We start from the raw sequence: 27,237 nt of genomic DNA, 5'->3' as shown, positions 1-27,237 counted from the left end.
TGGCCGGTTAGTGAAGTCGTCTTACTTCTTCGGGCAGGTAACACTGGCGGCACGGATATCAGAATAGATTGATCCATCGTGCATGGATAACCCAGGCTACTCCAGTGTGGACGGCTAAAAGCGAAGGCGGGTTAGAAAACGTGCCCTGCAAATTTGCTGTCGTTGACAGTAAGAGGGGTTCGGGGCGATTTAACTTTCAAAAGGAAAAGAAAACAAAAAAGATTTACTCGTGTTTTCGGGGAGTCTCATAGTCCTAATCAGAACTTCATGACTTCCTGAGTTACTCTGTCCGGCACGATGGTGAAAAAGTACTACACAATCCGGGTTAGTCGCACGGTCGCTCATCTTCTCGGGCTGTGCTTCATCTTCGGATTCGGCTTCCTCCTCATCGCCCTCCCGGCGCTCGACTCGTATAGAGAGACCGGTTCCATCAACGTCGACCTGCGCGCCGGGACCGACGGTGAGAGCCACGCCTCCGAAGGAGGAGAAGAAGAACCCATGGTGGTCGTCGAGTACGATCCTAAGGAAGCCGCTAAGATTCGCGAGGCAGAAAGAGCCAGGGACAAGAAGGAGGCCGAGGAGAAGAAGGAAGCAGAGCGCAGAGAAGCAGCTCAACGAGCGGAACTCAGAAGGGAGCAAGAGGCACTGAGACAGAAGGAGAATGCAAAGCGAGTACCACCCCCTCCAAAGCCTCAAAATAAACCTGTTGCTCCCGACCCTCCAGCCAAAGCCGCCGAGGAGAAGCGACCAGCCCGTGTGGTAGTGGATGCGGTGCTGAGGGAGAGAGCTCCTGCCATCAAGCTGCCAAACGGGATGAAAGGCTGCGCCAGACCCTCTCCGTACGGGAGAGGTTACGTCGTGAACACCGACTCGGAGGGACGGCTAGATAGCGCCTGCAGGATGCCGTCTGTGGAGGTAAAGATGTCGCCAATTCATGAAGATTTCTTCCTTGGCTACGACCATCAAAACTTTCCCTTTACTTCGCTATTGTTAGTATCATCATCATCTGTCAAATCATTTGCTGGTGTTTATTAACTCCCTTTGTCTACTTCGACCTGTTTTGATGCAACCATCTCTCCTGTTAAGGGGCACTAGCAACAGCATATCGATTTCAGAGAAAAGGCTATAGTTTATTTAACAATCACATGTATTTCTCTCATTTAAATGGGAGGGGGGTAGGAATTTGGTTGATTGTCAATATGTTTGCGTGGCTGGGGGAACGCTGGCTTAAGTATAAGCTATTGCCATAATCGGGGAACTGGTGCTGGAAGCTGGTTAAGTGTGAGGTTTCGATCTCCCCTTGTCCATTTGGATTTGGATGCCAACACAACCTAAAATTCCTCCCTAGGAGAGCTTGCGTAGCGACTAACAGAATGCAGTCACCCAAAAGAGCATGATTCCTTACGTCTCTGAGGAGTCAGTATTGTGTTTATACCTGCACGTTAAAGATGTATTTGTTGTTGTTGTTGTTTTTGTCCTTTGTCGGGTAAGGACTTGAACGGAAGATGCATCATACAATTGTAGCTGATCTTCAACTTCTTCAAACGGTCACCGTCTGTAGAAAGGGCTTATAGTATACCGTTAGGTGTCTGAAAGACAAGATCAGGAGGTCGTGGGTTCGAATCCTGCTCGAGTATGTACGCCCATGATTTTTTTATCATGGCTACTACTAAGACACTGATCAATTCAGTGCTTATTTACGTCGATGTAGGGCAATTTGTCAATCAGTTGCAATGAAAACATCTCGACGGAAGAACGTCATAAATTTGAATAACAAAGCAGTACCCGCTGCATGCTATAAGGATTAGAACCAACACTTGCTGTCGGGCGAAAGCTCGATGGTCTAGTGGAGATGACGCCTGTTCGGTGATCAGGAGGTCGTGGGTTCGAATCCTGCTCGAGTATGTACGCCCATGATTTTTTATCATGGCTACTACTAAGACACTGATCAATTCAGTGCTTATTTACGTCGATGTAGGGCAATTTGTCAATCAGTTGCAATGAAAACATCTCGACGGAAGAACGTCATAAATTTGAATAACAAAGCAGTACCCGCTGCATGCTATAAGGATTAGAACCAACACTTGCTGTCGGGCGAAAGCTCGATGGTCTAGTGGAGATGACGCCTGTTCGGTGATCAGGAGGTCGTGGGTTCGAATCCTGCTCGAGTATGTACGCCCATGATTTTTTATCATGGCTACTACTAAGACACTGATCAATTCAGTGCTTATTTACGTCGATGTAGGGCAATTTGTCAATCAGTTGCAAATCCTACTCCATCTGTCTAATTATGCCCACGAATCTTCTTTATCTTTAATGAAGGGAGAAAGTAAGTTCTTTGCATCATTACTTTATACGTAGAACAAAAATAACTTCTTATTGACTTCATGTTTTTGTGTTGTTGTTGTTGTGTTCTTTTTCTTGGGGGGAGGGTAGAGGAATTATACAAAACACTTTTATTCAAATACATTAGGGAGCTTTAGATTTTAGACGCGCGGACGTTCAAAGAGAAAAAAAAGACATGATCTGAGCGTGCGCAGTAGCGCGGATCAAGTTACTGCGCACGCTCAGATCATGTTTTTTTTTCTCTTTGAACGTCCGCGCGTCTAAAATCTAAAGCTCCCTATTATAAAAACTTTGAGGAATTTCGAGGCGATGACTTGGTCACATCGATTAAGTTGTTGATGGTTTTTCCATCCCGTCCAACCCCCATAACTACTTTCAAGTTGCGTGATTACAGCAAGAAGTTACGTGGCATCCGTAGTGCCTCTTTGATTACATAATGATAAAGTTAGATTATAGCTAGCACTGTCATGTGTGTGTGCATCCCCGCATTTTATTCAAATTGACTTGAACAAGACAATTCGCAAGAAGGGGAGTTTCCCTGTTATACAATTTAACGTGGAAACTCAAACTCTGCTCCCCTCTGCTATAGACTCTCAATGTTTGAACACGAATACTTAGACTTCCCAGTCATTCGTGAGTATCGTGCAGCTGCTCCGTCCCTCCCCTTCCCCACCCCTTTTTGAGTCCTCCTGTCGGGCAGACACAGAGATGTAAAGCAAACGTTGCCCAGACATGTATACTTTTTGTCCCGTGGACGGGATAATAGATTATGTAAACCGAATGTTAATATAATCGGTAATGTTAACATGCATGCGAGTAATCTTGGATGGCTTTACACTCGTCTTAGACTTTGCTAGAGGGGGTGACTGTTGTGTATTAGAAGAGCGTGTTTGTGTGCGTGTGTGCGTGTGTGTGTTTTAGATGAGGCTTGAAGAAATGAAGGGTTATATGGGAAAGGAGGAAAAAGGGCGTGGTTTGAGGAGGGAGGGGCGGCAGAGAATGAAAGGGGGATGGGGTGTGGGTCACGAGGGAAAGATGTTAATGCTAATCCCACGTCATTTGGGCAGAAGTCGTACGGTAATAATGACCTTTATCAAATCACCTCGTTTAGAGTAATACAAAGAATGCCATCAGCCCTATTGTTTTGTGAGCTAATAATCCTCGAATACCTTGAGAATACTTCCGTGTCCTTGGAGAAAGACACGTAGCCGTTTTTAAAGGACTAATGCAATGCAAATGCGTGTTGATGTGTGCTCATTTATAATGCTCTTGTTATCACTTTTGTGGCTACAAGCACAATGTGTCAAATGTTTCATAATAATTTTCTCCTCGTTTTCTTTACACCACTTGAACCCACTCACAGAAAATCATCCAAACCCTGACTATTATATAAATGACATCAATTGGAAGTCATTGCTATTAATTTAAAAGTACTAGTATGATTCACTTTGTAGGACATGGGGCATAACCGAGCGTGTTTCATACAGTGTTTATTGTTAATTACATGAGTAAAATGGAAACATGCAAGTTCTGATCAGATTAGGCAAAGGTGCATATTCATTTTGCTACCCAAGTGATGATCAAATTATGATAAACCAAGACGAATCTGCATCTCTTTAATGAAGGGAGAAAGTAAGTTCTTTGCATCATTACTTTATACGTAGAACAAAAATAAATTTTTATTGACTTCATGTTTTTGTGTTGTTGTTGTTGTTGTGTTCTTTTTCTTGGGGGGTAGAGGAATTATACAAAACACTTTTATTCAAATACATTAGGGAGCTTTAGATTTTAGACGCGCGGACGTTCAAAGAGAAAAAAAAATGATCTGAGCGTGCGCAGTAGCGCGGATCAAGTTACTGCGCAGGCTCAGATCATGTTTTTTTCTCTTTGAACGTCCGCGCGTCTAAAATCTAAAGCTCCCTATTATAAAACCTTTCAGGAATTTCGAGGCGATGACTTGGTCACATCGATTAAGTTGTTGATGGTTTTTCCAACACCACTGATGCGCGAAATCCCGTCCAACCCCGATAAATACTTTCAAGTTGCGTGATTACAGCAAGAAGTTACGTGGCATCCTTAGTGCCTCTTTGATTACATAATTATAAAGTTAGATTATAACTAGCACTGTCATGTGTGTGTGCACCCCCGCATTTTATTCAAATTGACTTGAACAAGACAATTCGCAAGAAGGGGAGTTTCCCTGTTATACAATTTAACGTGGAAACTCAAACTCTGCTCCCCTCTGCTATAGACTCTCAATGTTTGAACACGAATACTTAGACTTCCCAGTCATTCCTGAGTATCGTGCAGCTGCTCCGTCCCTCCCCTTCCCCACCCCTTTTTGAGTCCTCCTGTCTGGCAGACACAGAGATGTAAAGCAAACGTTGCCCAGCCATGTATACTTTTTGTCCCGTGGACGGGATAATAGATTATGTAAACCGAATGTTAATATAATCGGTAATGTTAACATGCATGCGAGTAATCTTGGATGGCTTTACACTCGTCTTAGACTTTGCTAGAGGGGGTGACTGTTGTGTATTAGAAGAGCGTGTTTGTGTGCGTGTGTGCGTGTGTGTGTTTTAGATGAGGCTTGAAGAAATGAAGGGTTATATGGGAAAGGAGGAAAAAGGGCGTGGTTTGAGGAGGGAGGGGCGGCAGAGAATGAAAGGGGGATGGGGTGTGGGTCACGAGGGAAAGATGTTAATGCTAATCCCACGTCATTTGGGCAGAAGTCGTACGGTAATAATGACCTTTATCAAATCACCTCGTTTAGAGTAATACAAAGAATGCCATCAGCCCTATTGTTTTGTGAGCTAATAATCCTCGAATACCTTGAGAATACTTCCGTGTCCTTGGAGAAAGACACGTAGCCGTTTTTAAAGGACTAATGCAATGCAAATGCGTGTTGATGTGTGCTCATTTATAATGCTCTTGTTATCACTTTTGTGGCTACAAGCACAATGTGTCAAATGTTTCATAATAATTTTCTCCTCGTTTTCTTTACACCACTCGAACCCACTCACAGAAAATCATCCAAACCCTGACTATTATATAAATGACATCAATTGGAAGTCATTGCTATTAATTTAAAAGTACTAGTATGATTCACTTTGTAGGACATGGGCATAACCGAGCGTGTTTCATACAGTGTTTATTGTTAATTACATGAGTAAAATGGAAACATGCAAGTTCTGATCAGATTAGGCAAAGGTGCATATTCATTTTGCTACCCAAGTGATGATTAAATTATGATAAACCAAGACGAATCTGCATCTCATAAGTCCTTTAAAACTATAGTAAAAATGGTAAAATGATCAAGCTGTTTGCGTGGAAGTTTGAATTGGCCTTCGTTAGGACAGGGAGGTGGAAAATCCACCTCCCTGGTTAGGAGAGTCGAAGTGGCTGCCAAGTAGTACGGACCTTTCTTGAGTACTTGGAAGGACAGGTGACTTGGAGTTTCTTCCGTATCATGGTGTTGGCAAACGACAAACTGTATAACAATGGCAGACAGCCACGCCCTTTTACTGAAATAATGGGTCAGTCGCCGAATATAGGGGGGTTATAGTAGGAGTCGGATTTCTTTTACCCCTGAATCTCGTTTGTGTTCCGATTTACGCTTGTGTGTTTCGCCTTGGTGGCTCGGCATTTTGAGCGTTTGAAGACCGACCTATCCTGTATTAAAGAAGTCGGGCCAATATTTATTTAGCACTTTGAGCTTTTCGGGTCAGTAATCTTTGTGCTGAATTCCTGTATAATCACCAGCTTTTCTTTTATTCTCTTTTTTTTTAAATAGAAGATCTTTGATTTCGACAGCCCATTCATCTTTTCCTCATTAAACGCTCTGAGCCGTGGTGCCATGAGAGTTAATTGTTGTTATTATTATTGTTGTTGTTGTTGTTGTTGTTTTTTGTCGGTACTTATAGCAGCAATTGCCAGCATCGACTTGGAGAGTCAGGCTAAGAACATCTCCAAGGAATGAGGTACTCGTTACCTCCTAGATCCAATCAAGGAGATACTAACTACTTGTATCTCCTCGTACCACCTTGAGGAAACCAATGAGCTGCAATAAGGCTGTAGATCCATTGATGATCCAACTCCATCTCCCACGGACCATATTGTGCGTTCCCATTCCGCGTTGCAGCGCCATACTGCCAGTATGATTCCACGTACTTAGGAGTACGTAAGAAGAAAATGTCATTGGGCGCGTTATGTTCTTATTGATTATGCCAAGAGATCGAAAGTTAAGCGAGAAGGTGAATAGACTATTATTTTTCCTCAAATGCCTGCATTCTTGACGTCATAATGAAATGAAAGGTGGGATGAGGAAAGAATGGTTAGAAATGTGGGAGAGAACAGTAGAAAGAAGAGTGAAGAGTGATGATAAACCCTATACTGTTGTTGGCAGCAGCATGCATGGACATGGGATCGTGAGTGTTAAACGGAGGGGATCATCTTGTCAGCTATATCCCAATTTCTCTGATGTGAGATTAATTGAAACAAAATAGAACAAGTTATGCAGTTAAGTTGTATATCGAGCAGGCCTGTACCTATAACGGTTTCCTGGGTCACATACAATGACGCCATTTGCGTGGCCCACTTTGTTTACCTTGCACGTCCCTCGTCCACAATAACCCAATTCCATGCTCCGTTTACTTCCAGTAATTGATATTTACTCTGTATATAACCGCTTTATCTCATCAGGAAGGATAAAAAATATAATATATTTGATTTCTCACCACTCAGCTCTTGTGAGTCATGCAGTCACTACATGGAAGCACAGCCAATGTGTATTCGAAGTAACAACAACAACAACAACAACAACATTTCGAAGGATTTTAAAAAATCCTTCGAAATGTCGTCTGACAAACATCGAATGGCCGCCATTTTGAATTCCAATATGGCCGCCTCGACGAAACATTCAAAATTCCTATCTCGATTTCTAAGTGGTGAGTGACCCTGAAATTAGGTGTAAACAAGTATTTTAACATACTGAGTTAAAATATTAACTGATGTGATGTGTCTGACAAACGCAATGCCTGCTATTTTGAATTCCAATGTGGCTACGAAGACAAACATCACGACTAACATTCACGGGCATTTCAAAAAGTGCAGCAAAAAGGAAGCATAATGCACATTTCACTTACGTCACAATGTAAATACATCAGCGCGCACTCTATCAGTTACAAACGCGCGCTCAATCAGGTAGCCTAATTTACAAACCCGAGATAGAGATTTTCAACACTCCAACATGGCAAATATGTATAAAAATTCAAATTGGCTGCCGTGCAGCTTGTCAGACATATCAAATAAGTCTGTTATTGAAGTCATCATATCACCATGCTTTTATATAGCAAATTCCAATGGCTAATGTCATTCAGAACTGAAGATAGGGATCTTTGACGGAGGCCATATTGGAATTCAAAATGGCGGCCGACCCCGTGGTCAGATCTCTTGGATCCGGCAATTTTTGAAATCAGCGCCTCAAAATACCCCTATATGCCAAATTTCATACTTTCCGCCGGATGTGAGCATCTTTTTCACATATCTGCCCCACTACTAAGTTTCTTCCTAAGTATAAGAAACTTAGCAAGGGGGCGGGAATATGCAAATTTCTGACTTAGGAAGAAGGTGGTATTCTAGAATGCACTTAGGAAAGAATTTTAGGAAAATATTTAGGAAAGCCCCACCCCTGTCCTAAGTACGTTGTTAAAAACTGCAAGCATCGTGATAGGCGCGCTTGTCAGTCATTGCGCGCACATTAATGTACTTTGATGCGCAAAATGAGCGTGAGAAAGGGGACATGCCGCGCACTCGTGTATTTGACCCTACGTCATAGTAATATGCGATTGTCATTGGTTAGTTCCTTATGATACGGCATTTCGTATTGGCTTAGGAAAGGACGTGGGCGGGGATAAGGATGGCCTAATTTGCATTAAGAAGTGCCTAGGAAGAAATTTCAGAATACCAATTTTGTCTTTCCTAGGCACTTCCTAAGTTTCTGACTTAGGAAGAAACTTAGGAAGAAACTTAGGAAGATTTTCAGAATACCACCCTATATGGCAGTGTTGTTGGATAGAAAGCTTCGGAAGTCCGTTGGAATAGGTTATTTTGAAGCATTGAGGCCGAGTGGCAGTGGTACGGTTTCTTTGAAACTGAAAAGAATATAATTTCGTAGACAATTGCTTGTTATCTCTGTGTCACGAGAACTTTGCTAACTCCACGTAACGCCCTTGAGCGAAATGGCGAACAAAAGATCGGCATTACTTTAAGCTGGTCTCACACCTCACTCCCTTGTAAAAGGACGTAAAATGGGGAGTGGGACCCATTTCTCCCCTTGATTAGTGGCGCTGTAAATTTATTCACCCCAGGTTTGCTGAGTGTGATGGAATGAAACCGCCGCTAGACACGCGAGCATGTCAACAACTATTATGACAATAGGAATCATTATTGCTGTAGCATACTCCAGTATAGGCCTACGAAATGGTAGCCCTATAATACCACTAACGTTTTTAGCAATACCATTACTATTTCTACACTACCATTACAATTTCTACACTACTATTACTGCTGCTGCTGCTACTACTATACTACTATTACTACTACACTACTACTACTACTCCTACTGCTGCTGCTACTACTACTACTACTACTACTACTACGTTACTACCACTACTACGCTACTACTACTACTACTACTACTACTACTACTACTACGCTACTACTACTACTATACTACTACGCTACTACTACGCTACTACTACTACTACTACTACTACTACTACTACTACCACTACTACTAATACTACTACTACTACTACTACTACGCTAATACTACTACTATACTACTACGCTACTACTACGCTACTACTACTACTACTACTACTACTACTACTACTACTACTACCACTACTACTAATACTACTACTACTACTACTACTACTACTACTACTACTACTACTACTACTACTACTACTACCACTACTACCACTACCCTACAGTGTCACTATAAATGATGATTATGATCATGATGATATCAGTTACTTCTTCACCATAATAACCGTGGTCACTGGAATGGAACCCGCGATTTCTTTGTATTTGATTATATTATGATCTTTTTGTTACGTGTGATTGATAGAAACTAATTGGAAAATGATTGTTTCACTTCAGTAGAGAAGGTTCGAGGTCAGTCCCTTGTTAGTGTCAAGGTAAGATAGTCTTAATGAAAAAAAAATAGAGAAGAATGCCGAAATGCTTACTGCGCTTATAAACAATTATTGTGTGAGACAGGAGACACGTTCATCATGTTCATGCTTTTCAGGTTATTTTCACTCTTTTAAGCACTTTTGCACTCCCCCCCCCCCCGATGTTCTGCTCGGAATATTGATTTAACGTCCTATTTCCTGGGAACAGTTCCTACGTTTGTTTGTGATGCAGGCCTTGCATAGCACACTCATGTGCCAGTAGGTCGTAAGTCACTTCCGTGCTTGACGATAATGTCTTAACCCTCATAGAATCATCTTCTCAAGTATATATCATTAATATTTGACACAAATAAGCTGCCTGCGGTGTCGAACGATTTTTGAAAAGCTCAAATTTATAGAGCGACAGTCATATATCTCGTTTTTATGGAAAATATGACCTTTAATGAGGAGAGAGTAACATCCATCTTTTTGATAATGAAATGGAAGTCATTTTCTCATCAATATCGATTTAGATTTACAATGTTGATTTGATGACTGCAGGCAATGATTCATACATCGCACTGTTTCTCATCGCGAACATGACGCGGCGATGTCAGAATACATTGTATGCGTTGCTATAAGTATTATTTGAACGAATTTTGCAGAATACTTGGAGAATGGAAAGGGGAAGGGGGGGGGGGTCTCGTCTGTATCTTGTATCTTTCAAAGGTGATGTGAGGATTGTGGAGCTTGCTTTAGTTCAGTGAAAATCCGGGGGATGGGGGCACAGGATTTTAAGTAACACTCCACTGATGCGCAAGGTTATGCTTGATATCTGATCTATTGTCGGGAGAGAGAGCGCGGGGAAGGTAACTCAGTGCAGGGAGGGGGTCCTCTCACCTCCCTGCTCAGTGTATATACACCTTCTCCCTGGAAAAGGAAAAGAGTACAAAAAGTGTATAATTAGTATGTTACAAGGTAAGACTTGATCTTTGTTCCCTATCGGCATCTCATGTTAACCCTCTTAAGCATTAAGTTTGTCTGACGTCACGTGAAAACTGCTCAAAGGATTTTCCGATGTCTTGCAGAGACGGACTCCACGAAGTGTGAATGACGCTGAATAGAGTTTGGCCATAATCCCATAATGTTGAAGCTCGATGGTCAGTGAACTTTAGCTTAAAATTGCATCTTCAGCAATTACTTTAGCTGAGAATATACGTTTGCGTTGTGTTAAAGTTTAAGGAGAAATTTCATGCAGAAAATGAATGGACGAATATAATGCTTGAATAGGATTGTGGTGGTAGATTAAGGGTAATTGTACTTTTTGCTTAGATACAGTTTCCCGCCAGAATTTGAGTTTGAATGACCGGTGAAATATTATCTCATGGTAGGCATGATAGAATCGGGGGAAAAAAATATGTTTGTCATGACAGGGGATAAAGGGCAAGGTCAAATATCACTCAAAATTTAACTTGCTCAATTGTTGCTTTCTGGCCATAAATTCCACCAAGTACTAGTTCGATGCCAGTATATTATAAATAATTGAAATACAGCTCTTTTTTTTCGGAAGGTTAAAGGTTCTTGGTCAGGGTTCAAGGTAAGTGAGTCTCGTTAATTTATGATTATAAAACGAACCATTGGCATGTTTGGTTTTTCTGCTCCTTCAGTTCAAATTTAGAGCCTTTTGATTCGTCAGTTCGTCGCATTTATTCCTAGGAACGTTAAAGGGATCGTACAGCTTCGGATTAGATGGGGCTTGAGGTTTCCAACGTTGTTTTTTTTTTATGATGATTTTTTGAGATAATGAAAACCTCAATGTGAAATATGAAAAGCGTATAATTATAAGAGGAATTCAAACACAGTTTATTAACAGTTGATAAAAATAAAAATTTGACCCACCTTTTTATTAGGATCGCTCTGTTTTACTTTGTTTTTGAATATCTGAACCATTTCAAAACCAGTTTTCATCAAAATTTCCTCGTAGGACTGTATGCTTTGCAACATTGTATGAAGTGGTTTCTGAGTATCTCGCAAAAACTTAAAAGCTGATTTCTCATCTCAAAGATCTGTCGACAAAGCTGTGCACTACATCTTCTTTGATCTACGTCAGAAATGATCAGTCTACAGGCAAACCAGTGACAATTATATCCATGTTTGTCTTCTCATTTTCTTTTCTTTTCTTTTTTTTTTCATGTCCAACTCAGAATGGGCAGCGCGCAATCCGTCAAATAACTGGTCTTAAGGCAAATAAGAAGGGGTGAAGAAGGCTATTTGATGAGGGTTGTATTCCCCTTACCATGCCAACACGGAGAGTGAATAGTGCTTCTACAGAACAGTAAACGCCGAGAGGTTCGTTGGGGGTGGGGGGGGGGGGCATTGTGAGTAAGTCTTGTGTGCTTGAATTAATATTATGCTAATATTTAGGACCTACACTGATATTGTCCTTGTGCGAACTTTTTGCTTTAAAATGAGCAATATGGAAATGTGGGCGTGCTTCGAAGCTGTGGTAAATAAATTCAACGACTGTAGGTGTGAATTTACACAGCACTGAGTGAACAAAATAGAAAAAGAAATTATGTGGCGAGGACAGTAAACAAAAAAAGTCGCCTTTTCTTCTCCTTTAGGTGATGTAATTACGATATTCATTTTTACCGCTCCAAAACAGTGACATTGTATGTTACCCACGTCATAGTAATTATTCGCTTTTCTAGTGTTTTAGAATGACGAGTATTTTCAGTTTGTTCATATCGTAATGGATTACTATGACATCATTATTTCTTTCCATCCCGTTTATATGGTTTTGAATGGACTGAGTTGTCGCCATGAACGCAGAAACGGCTCCAACTCGCCCGTAGATATTTGTAGCTGAATCTTGAATATCCTCTTAGACAGTAAAACCATCTGCTTTGCCATAGTCACAGTAGGCCTATATTGTTCGATGAATGGAAATTGTCTCCAATTGTTCCGTCACGACTAGGCTTCCATGACGACCGTAGTTGTTCGTGTTTATGGTGTGCGTGTCAGGAAGGCAAGTGCGAGAACGTGATGTGAATAGAACCTTCCAATATGTGTTCAGTAATTCTAGTCTCCTCTGAGACGTTTGTGACTATATTTTACTGCCACGCGCTTTCCAGTCGTTACTTCCAGGAAATATTAACATTAAGAAACTACGCGATTCTTTAGGTTATCGATCATTAGCTGTATCTACTGGAAGCAAAGTATACTTGAGTATATGGAACGTCTTATGGTAATCACTAATGTCCGTTTTCCAGTGTGATTCAATGTAGGCCTACATTGTTGCATATTATACGCATGAAATCCTCAAATGTCAATACAAATGTACTGAGAAGTGACAAATTTGATCGAAATGATTGGGTTTGGCTAAATACAATGCGTTTCATCCTGACGTACCGGTGTCTCTTTTCCTGAGAGCCTGGAATATTTATATCGGGGATTGTCTCTGAAAAGTGTCGGCACTATTTTCTGAGTCTAGCCTTTACCCAGGCTTGGCACCCGGTGTTCGGCACAGGTACCACGACACAGTGTATAGACTTTAGATGCCATCAGAAAGACACGCCTTCTGTTTACAATCCCTGAAAAGATCCACTGTAAACGTAGAACACAATGAGCTATGGGAGGTTCCTGTACCTTGGGTATACAATACTAGCATGAACGGAGAAACTCAAAAGATTAAAGGGATGGTATAGGCTTATTGGTTGAGATAAGGATTCAGCTTTTAACCTTTTGCGAGATAAGTAGAAACCACTTTATGAAATAAAGAGCATACCATTTTAAGAGGTATTCAAAATGTATTTGATGAATTGGTTTCGAAGTTGCTGATATATCCATAAACAAATTAAAACAAAGCGATTCTAATAAAAGATTGGTCCCACTTTTTAGGATCAATTTATTTTTTTATGTCTCAGCCATTTCAAAACCAATTTTCATCGAATAAACTTTTGAATTCCTCTCAAAATTATAGGCCTATGCTCTTTCAGATTTCAGTGGGTTTCTCGTTATCTAAAAAAAAAAAAAAAAAAAAAAAAAAACCGTCAGAAACCTGAAGCCCAATCTCAACCGAAATTGTATCATCCCTTTAAACAGAGCTGCCATTCCTGTTCGTCGAGTCTTGACCAAAGAGTATGATAACCGTCCTGATTTGGGAATAGTCGTTGCCCATTGGGATTAATCTAATCATGGACCTAGCTAGGTCCATGATCTAATTGAACGTAATAAGTGTGCCCCTGAAATCTCTTGGGAATATCCCAGATGCTCTTATGTTGGTAGCCTTGGGCAAGTGTATGTTATGTATCTATAAAATGCAGGGAGGTGATAGTTTTTCTTTCACTTCAACTGGACGCAAAGCTGCACGCATATCACCCCGCGTTCGTGGGTTTGCATGACGGACGTTATGGCGTCTTGACTAGGGTGAGATACTTTGAGTGTGTAATACATCTGCTATCGTAAAGAATGTATTTGGCCGCTAGGGGCAAACTCAAGACGTTCAAAATATCTGGAGCTACGGGCAGACGACCGATAGCAGATCCACTTCTGAAATCATTGACCTTTTGGGACGTCGATCAGTTTACTTCTCTCTCCTGCTCATCAACATTCTTTGGGGCTCAGCCACACAAGCTGCAGTCACATCACTACAAGAAGAATCTACTGACCTTCCATACCCAGACACAGCATTGTATGAGTGGGACTACGATTGTTCTAACCTGTGCAGACTGCTGAAGGCTACTAGTCAGGAGGTTCTTTCTAATAGGCCTACCAAAAAGAGCTAAAGAGCTTGGGTAAATCCGAGTAAAAAGGCCGTGTGCAATTTAATGGCAGTATTTGTGTGTGTATGTGCGTGTGTGTGTGTGGGGGGGGGGGTGTAAGAATACAGCTGCTTATTTTTGTTCATATTAATTTCATTGTCAACATGGACCTGTTATTGACTGAAACTTAAAGAATATCATAAAACAAAACAAAGTGTTGGGGTTTGTGTGTATGTTGTGTATAGGCTCCTAGAATGAACATCAAAGATAAAGTAGACAGGCAGATAGGCAGACGGATAAATGAAAAGACGAATATAGGCCTAGATAGATAGAAAGACATTGGATGATAAAAACGTTACTAGATAAATAGATAAACACCGATAAACAGAAAGATGGACACAGTTAGTATAGATGGGTAGATAGATAGACACTGATAGATAGATGCATAGATAGATAGATAGATAGATAGATAGATAGCTAGCTATGTGAATAAATGCATAAATAAAAAACAACAACAACAACAACATGTAACCTGTGGCGTTAATCTATGCACGAACAACTGGAATATGATACATTGCATAATAGATATTATTATGAAGTGAGAGAGAGAAAAGAAAGATGAAGACAGTTATAAAGACACTAGCGTGTGATGAAAGTCTGGCGCCTGATTGTTGGTCGTACAAGCCATACAACTCATTAAACTACAATGGCTATATAGTTTTAGCAATCAGAAGGCAGGAAACTACAAACCGAAGATCACAACAAAAGCTTCAACTAACCTTCAAATAAAAATATAAGGTAATCTATGACTATCCCGCTTTCGCCCACTGCTGTAGACTTTCTAAAAGCCGAAGGATTCTACCGTATGGATGTCTTCTTCTTTGCAGTGTTTGTGTATGACAAAACCTTTAGTGGCGAAACAGGGAGATCAGATTCTCGAACACTACCCTGGTCGTAAGTAGGAAAGGATGATGCTCACATATAAACCTATTTTCGGCCAAGGAAACTCAAAGAAGCAATCTGAATCAGAAAAGATTAATCCGGCTGTTAATAGGGACTCTGGTTACAGTTACTTAACACATTGTTTGTTACCTATCTATGCTCCATTGATTCAAAGCATCACCAGAAAGGCTATGAAGAATCATTTGGCTTTAGTAAGTCTACAGTCGTGGATGAAAGCCAGCCAGTAAAATGATTTACAATTTGCTCGAAGCTTTAATTTTGTTCTAATAATGGTCTTTTCAGAGTCATGTACATCCATGTAAAGCACGAATCATGGAGCTACACTCGTACGTGTTATAACTCCTTGCACGAACGAAAGTTTGTCGGGTTTTAACCTATGCATGAGAGAAAACTGGGTTTGTGTATCGTAGGACAACATGTATATAGGGCCTACAACTAAAAGATAAGTTTTCTACTGACCTTGTAGGCTACAAGGTCGGTAGGAAACTTATCTTTTAGGAGGAATTTTTACGCTAAGATTAGCAAAATTATGTGCATTGAATGAATTAGACTTTTCTCAAATTTTCACAGCTAGATTCCACAAACAGTTGGTTTTATTATTTTTTTTCACTCAATCTGCATTTTATTTGTTTTCCAGGGAGTTTCCTCAATTAATCGAAATACATTTCGTAAGCGTGCAGTGAGGGGATACTCTAGCCTTATTGTTTTAGATTATTTTAGCGCTTACGAGTTCACACAGGTTTCAGTGATTTACTTGAAAATAGACTCGTACTCCGTGAAAAAAAAAAGACGTTACCATACTTACGTGGCTCCGGTCTGGACACAAGACTATCACCCATTATCGGAATTGGTGAAAACACGTGCCGTTCCCAAATCAATAGTAACCTGCACTTTTTCCCTCGCTCATCGAGATGGTCCGCAGCTTGTAGTCATAGCAACGACGCCATCCGATTACCATGATTGATTACACGCCAAGCAACCGCTGCCTTGGATGTTAAAGGCATCGTGATAATATTAGTTGTATTGAACAGTGTACAGAGAGACAGACAGATAGACAGACAGACAGATAGTTACAACCGCTTTCTCCTCCGTATTTTAGATGAAATTAAGATCTTAGATTTTATAAACACTATTGTATGATTCACTCACTAATGCGGTTTGATCAGGGAAAACTTTACGCACCTGTACGTTTGCTAAGAGTAACGCCAAGTACAAGAAGGTGAAATAATACATTGCGAGGTTTGTTGCATGTTTTCATCACGTAACAGAAACATTCCTGTGTACAAACAGGACCAACTAGACGCCTGTCCAGGTCTCTTATCCCGCTGATCATACCGCTTCCTCGTATCCTATCTGCCTTTACTGTATGCTCTCGCTCTCTTTCTTACGTTCTCATCCAGACACTAATGTTTATCACCTCAGCTGAAATATATTTCTCCGCTATGCAGAAGGACCGATAACCTTGACTCCATAAAGGAAAGCACCTGTCACTCTTGTCAGTAATCCGGACTACTTCTCGAAGCCTGGAGAACAAAGCTTTTCACCTCCCTCCCTTATGGAAGCTTGAGATCGTTAGCTTAGCTATTAAAGGGGAAGTTCTCCCCAGATATTTTTATATAGAATCAGCGCTAACAGAAATAATAACATAATTACTCTAAACACTCTGAAAGTTTCAGGAAAGTCTGACGATCCGTTTGAGAACTGTGAAGTTGTCCATGTTTTCGGTTGTGTGTTGGGGGTATTCCTGCGAAAGGGGATATCCTTTATATCCCCATGGGATCATCGTAGCAATTTATAAAACCTTGTTAATGGAACGCTTTAAAAATGGGTGGATTTGAAGCCACAACGTTGTATTAGTATGTAGAGAAATTTAGTATTCTTTGCGTATGTATTGGGCCATCAAGGAATTGTTTATCCTATACAGAATATTTCTGCATGACTATGTCAGAGATGTTCCATAAACTTCATACATTATTCACGCAGTTTGAATTCTATCCTAATCCAAATTAAGTGAGATGGATGGCTATTTTGCTAATACAACAATGACACCCCCCCCCCCCCCCATACACACACCGTTCATGTCGGTGTTCATGTTCATGTCAGTCACGTGGTAAAGGTAATGAGGACCACTTTAAATGATGTCCGTGTATACAAACGATCTTAGTGATTGATATGCTTGGTCTAGCTTTGTGTTTATCATTCGTTTTTTTCATTGTTCTTCATACATCAACACTTCAGTTGCGCATATCATTGGAGCTCAGTATAGTTAGTCATTTGAACTTCTCAACAATAATGCCAACCTTGGCTGTATGATGTTGTGCTTTAATTTTGGTGATAACCAGATGTGAGGCCGAAGTAATCCATGTTCGCGTGATGGCTCTCATGTTGTTGTTTGGTTTTTTTTTTCTTCTTTTTTGTTCTGGTATGCCTACATGTATTAGTGTTATTCCCTGTCAGCAATCATTAACAAATCATTATCAAAGCTCATTCAACATATAATTCTGCGGCTAGTAATCTACCTTATGTATACGTCATCGGGATAGTGTGCTCGTACTTAATGGACTGTGTGCCAGTGTAATATTTTGATGACGGAAATTTAATCCATTAACGAGCATATTGCAGCACCGACGCTTCCTGAATCCTTGTATGATTGATGATTTTCAATAGTGTAATTCGCAAGCTGAGATTGGTACCGAGTGTACGTTTAGATATTAACTGTGTTGGAAGCTTGCAACTTAGACGGGTTATTAGAATCTGCTTGGAAGCCAAATCGCCATCCATTACAAAGCGGAAAGTGTTTTCAAGGATTGACCTTACACCGATGGATGATTGCAATTACGTGATCGAAGTGGCTGCAGCGGTAGTTTACAGAATTGTCCATGATATGGGAAAAACGTTTTACGTTGCTCATTTTTTTTTTCTTGATAAGAAATAACAATCAATATCAGTGCTCGAAATTATATAATTACATAACAAGTGCTCTCTTTAATCAAGCAGCATTGCATTTGCTTTTGTTTGTATTAACCTTGGATTTCTTTTTATATCTATGTGCTGCAGGTCACACGAAACATTCGGAACACCACCATGCATTCGCTATGTGCAGTGGAGGACCTCAACCACGTGGATGTGTTAAACAGTGAACAGAGGAGGACTCTGTATGGACAACTTCTCGTGGATGACGCGCACAAGTTTATCTACTGCTTCGTGCCGAAGGTGGCGTGCTCCAACTGGAAGCGTGTTATCAAGTACATGAACGGCAAGGTACCTGACCTGGAGACTCCCATGAAGATGGACCACCATAAGGATCTGGTCACTCTCACGGAGTTCAACGACGAGGAGGTGGCCTACAGGCTGAAAAACTATTACAAGTTTATGTTTGTTCGTGACCCAACGGAGCGGTTGCTGTCTGCGTACCGAAATAAATTTGGTGAGAATATCGGCACATATAATGCGAAATACGCGCCGAAGATTATCGCGAAGTATCGAAAACCTGGCACGATCATTGAGGGCGCTGATCAGTCGAGGATAACCTTCGAGGAATTCTTGCGGTTCCTTGTGGATAGTGACACGCGGAGAATGGATCCGCACTGGAGGCCGATGCATGAGTTGTGCCAGCCCTGTGCCATTAAGTACGACTTTATCGGATCCTTTGAACAACTATCCGAGGACGCGTCTCTGGTCTTGGATAAGATCCGAGGACAAAGTGATGCATATTTCCCCAAGCGCCAGAGTTGGTATAAACCCACAACGAATGATAAACTCGAGCGAGAGATAAATAACGTCAAAGAAGTCTATATGAAGCAGGTAGTAGACAAATATGCGCGAGATTTCATGCTGTTCGGATATCAGCCCCGGGTATCCGAAGTCACTCGACCAAAGCGGTTATGACCCGGGAGAAAAGAATAGTTTGTATCTGAAAGGCTAGACTGAGATTAGAATTTAATTCTAGAAATGAATTTCAAGGGATGTTGACTACTGTACTACCAAAGATGCCTTTGTGATTTTTTTTTTTCATCAGCTTTTATCGATTTCAAAGCAACGACAGTGTTTTGTTTGGTGAAAGAAATGAATACTTTCTTTACCTGTCAGTATCATGTCCATTATAAGAGTGTGATGTAAAGTTTTGTCAAAGGATGGCGTGTTACAACTCAAGCGTCTTTTCCCTGAGACAGTACGGTAATCGTGATTGTCAAGTACCTTAAAAGCTACAATGCACTCCATGTTACAGAATACTTAAAATCTGTCTGTGCCAGGAACTTTGGACAGCATGTACAATGTTTTGAGACTTTTTAAGCCAATTGACACTCAAATCACCCAAAGGGTTAAGGACAGGACAAATTCAAACAAAAGGGAGGGGAATGAAATAATTGGGGAACTTATAGAATTACGAAACAGTTAAAGGAAACCTCCAGATGATTTGCAGACTTTTGCATTTGAATATCTATAAATTTGTCATACTGGGTACAGCGTTACAGTGATCGGATAAGGAATAAGAACGTTTTCAAATTCATAACAACATATGTTAATTCATAACATTCATCACAGTGAACAAGAATGAGAACATTCGCATGAAAATATATGATTGAAGTACTCAAGGAAGCAGACACAAAAGAAAGCATGCATACAGGTAAACTTGTTCCGCGAGGGGCAATGGATTTACATATCTACATTTCTAAAATATGTGAGCCTTCTATGCCATCATCCTTGTTCAGTGTAATTTGTTTTTACTTTTTCACAGTACAAATATTTGTTTGTCTGCTCAAGGAACACATTAGATATTCCACAAATCTCTACATGGCACTATCAATTCATGTACAGTTGTACTACATAATGTAAAATAGAATAGAAATCGTATGAAATGTCCCCTTAAAGGAATATTTTGGTCCAAGAAATAAAAGATTTTGTGGTAATACGTCACTGTGTCATCGAACTGTTTTGATCGGCAACGAGGTGATTATTCCAGACCTACTGTCAAATACAATCAGTCCCTCTCAGTAACGTTTCAGGCTGATGCTGATGGAAACCTATGTAAAATATAAGATATGTTGAGGTGTGAATTTTCTTCTGTCTCGCTCTACAAATGAAATTTGTAAGATCGCAACTGCTGATCTATAATTCAATAAACATGTCGGTTTCACACCTCAACCTTCACCCATCTGCCCAATATTCTCTTGATTTTGTAAAATATGTTCTTTGGAAAATATTACCACACACTGTATGTTGTCGTTTACATTCTACACTTTGACACCTTGGTTCGATGGCACTCGGTGAAATATCAATGTACTGTAAGCAACCAGGATCGTTTACCATTACGTAAAATTGATTATTTGCATCAGTCATTTGTCGCCTATCTAGCAGCTTTTTGTTTCTTTCACGTACATGCTTGATATACATGGGATATGCGAAGCAATTTACCTTGTCGTTTTGCGCAACATGCAGTGGCAACGGTTTTTCCCCCTTTCCTGTATTCAACTGAGCTTGTCAAACGTTGGCTATGTTCAGAGTACGCGCATTGAACGGACGACAAATGATGGATAGTCTCTACTTTGTTTATCTAAAGAAAAAGACATCTCCATTATTGACGTTCTAAGGCTTGGGAGACTCTATGGACGACTTTTACCAGTCGCTGGTCAAGCAAGTCTAGCCAACTCAGTGAATGAGAGCAATTAAATGCTAATGTTATGAGGATCATTCCAATGGCGCTGTCTTCGTGTAACTGCCCGCGTCAACCGAGACCGCCCGTGACAGCGTGCGTATCTGAACTGTGTATGTGTGTGTGTGAGTCGATGAGCGCACGACGTGAGTGCTTGAAGCACGATCGACTCTGGTGTATCATTTTACAACGATACTCGGGAGAAACATTTATTGATGAAATGATGCAAATGTATATTATTTGAGTCGTAACAAACAGTGCTTTATTCGTTAGCGATATTAGAGTTTAATTTTCATGTTCCTCGATTGATAAGCGTCTACGAGATTTAAGAGCTTCATGTACATGTACAGTTCTTCCTACGTACAACTTTATTTCTTCAAGCGTTTAATTCATGTATTGTGTCGATTATTTTCGGAGTCACCCCTAACCAGCATAAAGAAATCTGTCCAAATCAATTTCGGTGTTATCCGTCACCCACGAATTTTATATGTGGCATGAAGAATTATTTCCCCCATAAATTCTGGTAGAGATAGTTAAATCAGCAGCACATTTTCACACCCTGTTCAAGTTGCCGGTAAAACTAAGGGTGTCTATTACTTGAGCAGTTAACTTCAAACACACTTAACACTTCTGGACGAGGATTATGCGTCTGTGCACCGACAGAGGGCGCCTGGCGACCAGTTGGGGATACTGTTCATTGTGCAAACCTTTGACAAGAGAGTGGATATTCAGTATTTGTGATTTTATTTCTTCAAATTAGCATGATATTTTGAAGTAATACCGGGGGAAAATCGCAAAGATAAAGAAAAAAAAATTACGCTTGAAAAATGCCTTCAGCATGTATCTCAATATTGATGTCAATGGTATTAACGATGTCACTATCAACTTTGTTGATAAAAAAAATATATATATATGAATAATATAGCCTCTGTCAATTTCTCCCTGTCAAACGGGTAAAATTTAACATTATTATTTCGATTTAATTTCTAAGGCTAAAAAATGATGTTTTAGTACATGATTAATAAATTATAACCAGTATACATATATTAACCATTAATAAGATTGTACTCCCTTCAAAATATTGATACCTGAGGTCATTCCTAGAGCACCAACGAAGGGGGCGCTGTGACATAGTGGATAAGACTCTCGACTCCCAATTGGACACGAGTTCAATTTCCGACCAGTGCTTACGTCTTTGGACAAGAAGTTTTTACCCACTATGTCCCTCTCGACCCAGGTGTATAAATGGGTACCTGGCAACGCTAGGGTAATAATAATGGCAGGGCCCTCTGGTAGAGCAATGGCAACACTGAAGAGGCTACCCTGGATAAAGAAGACATTATCATAATATTATCATTATTATACACTGATCCCGGTCTATACAACAGTATCAGAAATTTCATTGTGTGTCCCATCGGTGCAGAATTATCGCGAGGTCAATCTCGACGGAAGGCCATGCTTGCTGCCCATGCAAACTTTTCAAGAAAATTTTCGTTGATAAATCTATGTTGGTTTTGAGACGTTTCAAAGATGGAATGACAAAGTTATGGATAATCAAAAGACGTCAGAATCACTTTCTATTTCTGTTATACTAACAAAAATATTTCTGTCCATGTGATGTGTAAATATTTATCGGTGTCATGAAAATTAATGCAGTCTATTTTATGCTAGCTTGAATGGAAATCTTTTGCTAAGCGTGTAGTGGCCGCTGTGCGCTTTGAAATGTCGAAGAAGCAGCAAAGTTCCGTTTACATTGAAGATGAATCCTCGTTGGTGTTCATGCCATTGCTCCGAATGTTTGTCGTACTAATTTTGTTGACTACGCGATCAATGCAAACAGAATTCGTTGGTAGCGATGTTAGCAGAATAATAACACCATCGACAGAAAAGAACTAGAAAAGAGGTAGACAAAACTTACTGCGTAGAGCATTTTGATTTTTTGAAGCCTCGCTAAGTGATTACCTCTAATCTGGCAATTTTTTCATGATCTTTACATGACTTCAGCGCCGCCGTATACATTGTTTTTAAAGAATCCCAAACCCAAATATGTAGTATTAATAACACATATCAGTGAAAGTTTAAGAAAAATCGGATCACAATCGATTAAAAAATTATGAATTATTTAAGTTTCGGTGCCGTTATCGCTGGATAAGAAGACTACTACAATTCATTACGTCATGTATGGACAACAATATAAAAGAAATATAAAGAGAATTCCCCTTTATTCATAAAACGTACACATTCTATAAACTTGTTACTGTCACAATGTTACGGGTAATACAGACCCTGGGTAATATCATTCTCCCTGCTTTCTGCAAGAGGTTATCCAAGTGCTCTGTCATTATACTAGAAAAGTTGAAATATATTGAATTTTCTTTATATCTTTTTATTGTTGTCAATACATTACACCACTGCATTACCGTAGTCTCCTTATCCAGCGCTGACGGCACTGAAAGTTTAAAATTCATAACTTTTGAATCGATTGCGTAGTTTCGCTCAAACGTTTACTGATGTGCTCTATTAATATTGCACTGCCTTCACTCAATCCGAATTCATACCTGGGTTTGGGTTTCCTTCCAGGAAATGAAAATTGGAAATGAGTTGAGATAATGAAATCATTGCTACTGTTCACTTTCTAGGTTTTCGTTGCTGCAGCAGCAACAAAGCTACTCTTCAGTGTTTTCTATTCAATTATTTGATTTAAACACGCTCAAGAACCGAAATAAGTGGACCGATAATCTGCAATCCAAGCGTTTGGTTGATTTGTAACTACAGAATGATGATGTTCACAAATCTTCGACAGTAACATCTAACAATCAGAAAGAAGCAATGAATCATGAGAGTGGGACTTCATTGGTCGAAATAAATATTCAATTGTTGAGCAATCCGTCGCCTAAGCCGAATTTGTTGTTTGTATTGGCATGTCTTCACAATGATATCATTATGGGTTTGAGGTAATTTGCAAACGTGTGTGTGTGTGTGTGTGTGTGTGTTTTGTTGGGTTTTGTTGGGTTTTGTTTTGTTTGTTTTTTGTTTGTGCGCGTATGTGAGGGAGTTACAGTTCGTATTCCGAAGGTGCGTTATTCCGAAGGGTCATTACTTTGATGGTTCGTTATTCGGAAGATCCGAAAGTGTAATAAAGTCGCTATTCCGATGGTTCATTAATCCGAAAATGAAACAAGGTCGTCATTGTTATCCCGTGGTTCGTTGATCCGAAAAAAAAAGAAAAAAAAAGTTACGAATAACAAACCCTGTTCCCTCTTCGGATTAGCGAACCTTTGGAATAGCAAACCTTATTTCATTTTCAGATTAACAATCCTTCCGAATAAAAACAAACAAAATACATCACCATGGACGGAATTCTATAATTGCGATCACGTTTTAACACTACTTGGCGTTCACACGCACACATACACATACATACACACGTTTTGAGGAGAAACTATTTTTTTCTCCTTTTGTATTTAAAGGCATTATTTGCCACTTGCAGATGAAACAAAACCCAGCTTTAGTGCTTCAAAAAATTTCTAAAATTTGAGTTAGGGATAGAAACAACCAATGTAAAGATACAAAATGAAGTGTAATCACTGTTGAAGCATTGTTAGATATAAGAAATGTGAACAATAGTTAAATATAAAATTGTTTCCAGAATAAACCGTCTCAGTTGTGGTTTATTGAGAAAACAATAGGGAAATCTCCATACCTTTTAGGCTTCATTGCGAAATTATTGTAGGATGTTTTGTGAAACAAAAATGACCTACCCATTATGCCTCAAGTGTGATAACTCGAACAGTCTTTTTATATCACTGCTCACAATGGTAAACAGTAAACCTTTAGTGCCCCACAAGCATGGCGGAATAAAGGTGATCACTGAACCCTAATGTCCTCTTTTACAATGGTGAAGACATGAAACAAACCCACCATGATAAACTATTGGTAATTCTTTGGTCCTTGTGTCTTCAATTGCTTAATGCTAATAGTGTAAACCTATTCCAAATTGTTAAAAACAAACCAGGGGGAACTCATCTTACCATTGTATTTCAATGTGTTGCGATAGCCAATTATACCTTTCGTGTGATACGGCTTTGTGCAGCGATCAATACATTGTAAATCATAACAAGGCTTTAATTAGGATCACTTGTTTTGGATATCTCAGCCCTTTCAAAACCAATTGTCATTTAAAAAAAACAACAACAACAACCTTTGAATACCTCTTAGAATGATATGCTCTTTCATACCCTATAGGAAGTTTCTCACTATTAAAAAAAAAAAAATCCTTTTCAAATAAGAATGAGACATGCGATGACATTAAGATGACAAGATCAGCAACTTTATGCTCCCAGGACTCGATGACTTAAATGCCCAAGGGTCGTCGGAAAAAAAAAGTGCAAAAGAATACGTGTAGACTAGTCGGTTCGGCTCCTCACTCCCTTTGTGCAATCATGGACCCTACCCATGGTGCAATCGTGCAATTCTTATTAAAAGGCTGATGGGGTTTCAATCAAGAAGACATGAGTATTGTTCTGAGACGAAGATGGAAATGGATTGGGCATGTACTCAGGATGGATGCTCAAAATATCACTCGTGTAGCACTTCACTGGACACCTGAAGGAAAGATAAAGAGGGGACGTCCCAAAACCACCTGGAGAAGAACAGTGGAGAGAGAATTAAAGGCCCTTAATTATACATGGGGATCTATCCAGAAACTCGCCCAGGACCGTCAGAAGTGGAGGATGTTCGTTGCTGACCTACGTATATGCCAATAGAGGCATACCGGGCAGTAAGTAATTAAGTAAGGGTTTTAAACGCGTTTTAATTCCTACTTGAAATACTGTCACCTATTATAGTCCAGGCGCAGCGACCCAGAAAAAATGACTTCGTTCAACCCACCCCGCAGAAAAGATTTGACTGCATGGGGTGGTCGGTTGGACCCTCTGGAACACCCCTAGGTAGTACATGTATGTGATATCAAATTGTGGTATCAATGAAATTTTACAGGCCATTTTAGTTGCGACATGACCATATTCTTCGAGGAAGCGTCTGCGCACACTGAAGACTACTACACGTACCACTAGCACTGCTACAGGCGCCAATGCCAGTGGTGCGTGTTATAGTCTTAGCGTTCAAAGACTTTTTCCGCGACAAACATCGGTTTTTGCCTGCAAACTAACTTTTCACGCTAAGCTGGGGTCGGTGTAGTGTAGTTTCCAGACGTGTTTATTTCGTCTTTATTTCTCCGAGTTGAAGCAAGCCAAGTGAGAGTGCCTACCCAGCGATTGTGACGCCCGAACCGTTTTTTTTTTGGTGGTAATCATTGAGCATGCACCCTCACTCGGCTTAGCGCATTACAGCGGGCTTCTGCACAATACACAAGCTGTAACTCAGAAATAAAGGCGAAATAAAAACAGCTAGAAATTAAGACTAGGGTCAGTAACGCTTGTCGCTATTGGGGCACTGAAAATGACAAAATTATCACAGTTTTTGCATTTATTTCACGAAGGATTCATCGAAACGCCTTAAAACTATATATGTGCATGTTGCTAGAGATGTCAGCAATACAATGGGATACATTGTAAGGTATAATATTGTGCATGGTTACCATGGTAACCGGATGCCTACAGGTGATTGGTAACTCCCAAAAATATCTGGAATTTAGACAGGTTTGTTTCTTTTGCCTTTCGTGCACATCACTCATTTTAGATGAGCTCTACACTGCAAAATTAGTCTGGATAAAAAGGGAAAAGACGCCCAAGATTTTCCCTCATTCTCTCCTCAGCATTAATTCATTACTGCACGTTTTGAATAAAATTTACATATCATGATATTTCATTTTATTCTATGTATGTATATATATATATATATATATATATATATGAAGAGTTTGTTTGCACTAACCGATAAGTCCGTTTTTGAAGATTTTGAAGTACGGTCTCTGTCATAAAGTACAAAATAATACATTTCAAATGATATATTCCTCACTACATAATACTATAAAGGTATATTTTTAAAGTTATGGTCAAAAGAAGCAAAAATGTTCTTATTATTCTCTTTATTTTTCTTGACCTTTAATCGCAAATATCTCCATTTGACAAATATGGACTTATCGGTTTTTGCAAACAAACTCTTCATATATATACGTTGTTTTTTTGATTTTTTTACAACAGCTAACGAACACAAAAGTACGCTTAATTCTTTGTTGGATAATCCAGCGCACGTGTATATTCCTTCTTTAGAAAGGAATTTATCGGTATTCTTGAATAAACTTCCTTTAAGAACATAAACAATCAATTGCTTTCCTCTGCTCTTTTCCAGGATTGTTTTGAATAACCAT

General features: G+C 39.9%; 1 protein-coding gene across 1 annotated transcript; it reads left to right on the top strand.

The window, feature by feature from the left end:
- The first annotated feature begins 297 nt into the window (after positions 1–297).
- On the top strand, positions 298–19,141 carry LOC140235241 (carbohydrate sulfotransferase 14-like). The gene is made up of 2 exons (XM_072315273.1): positions 298–915; positions 18,311–19,141. The coding sequence occupies exons 1-2, from the start codon at positions 298–300 to the stop codon at positions 19,139–19,141; spliced, it is 1,449 nt and encodes a 482-aa protein (XP_072171374.1).
- The last annotated feature ends 8,096 nt before the right edge of the window (positions 19,142–27,237 follow it).

This window comes from Diadema setosum, chromosome 11, assembly GCF_964275005.1.
Source record: "Diadema setosum chromosome 11, eeDiaSeto1, whole genome shotgun sequence".
NCBI classification, from domain to species: domain Eukaryota; kingdom Metazoa; phylum Echinodermata; class Echinoidea; order Diadematoida; family Diadematidae; genus Diadema; species Diadema setosum.
The sequence above is the reverse complement of the archived record's forward strand: the minus strand, read 5'-3'. Positions and strand labels throughout refer to the sequence as shown.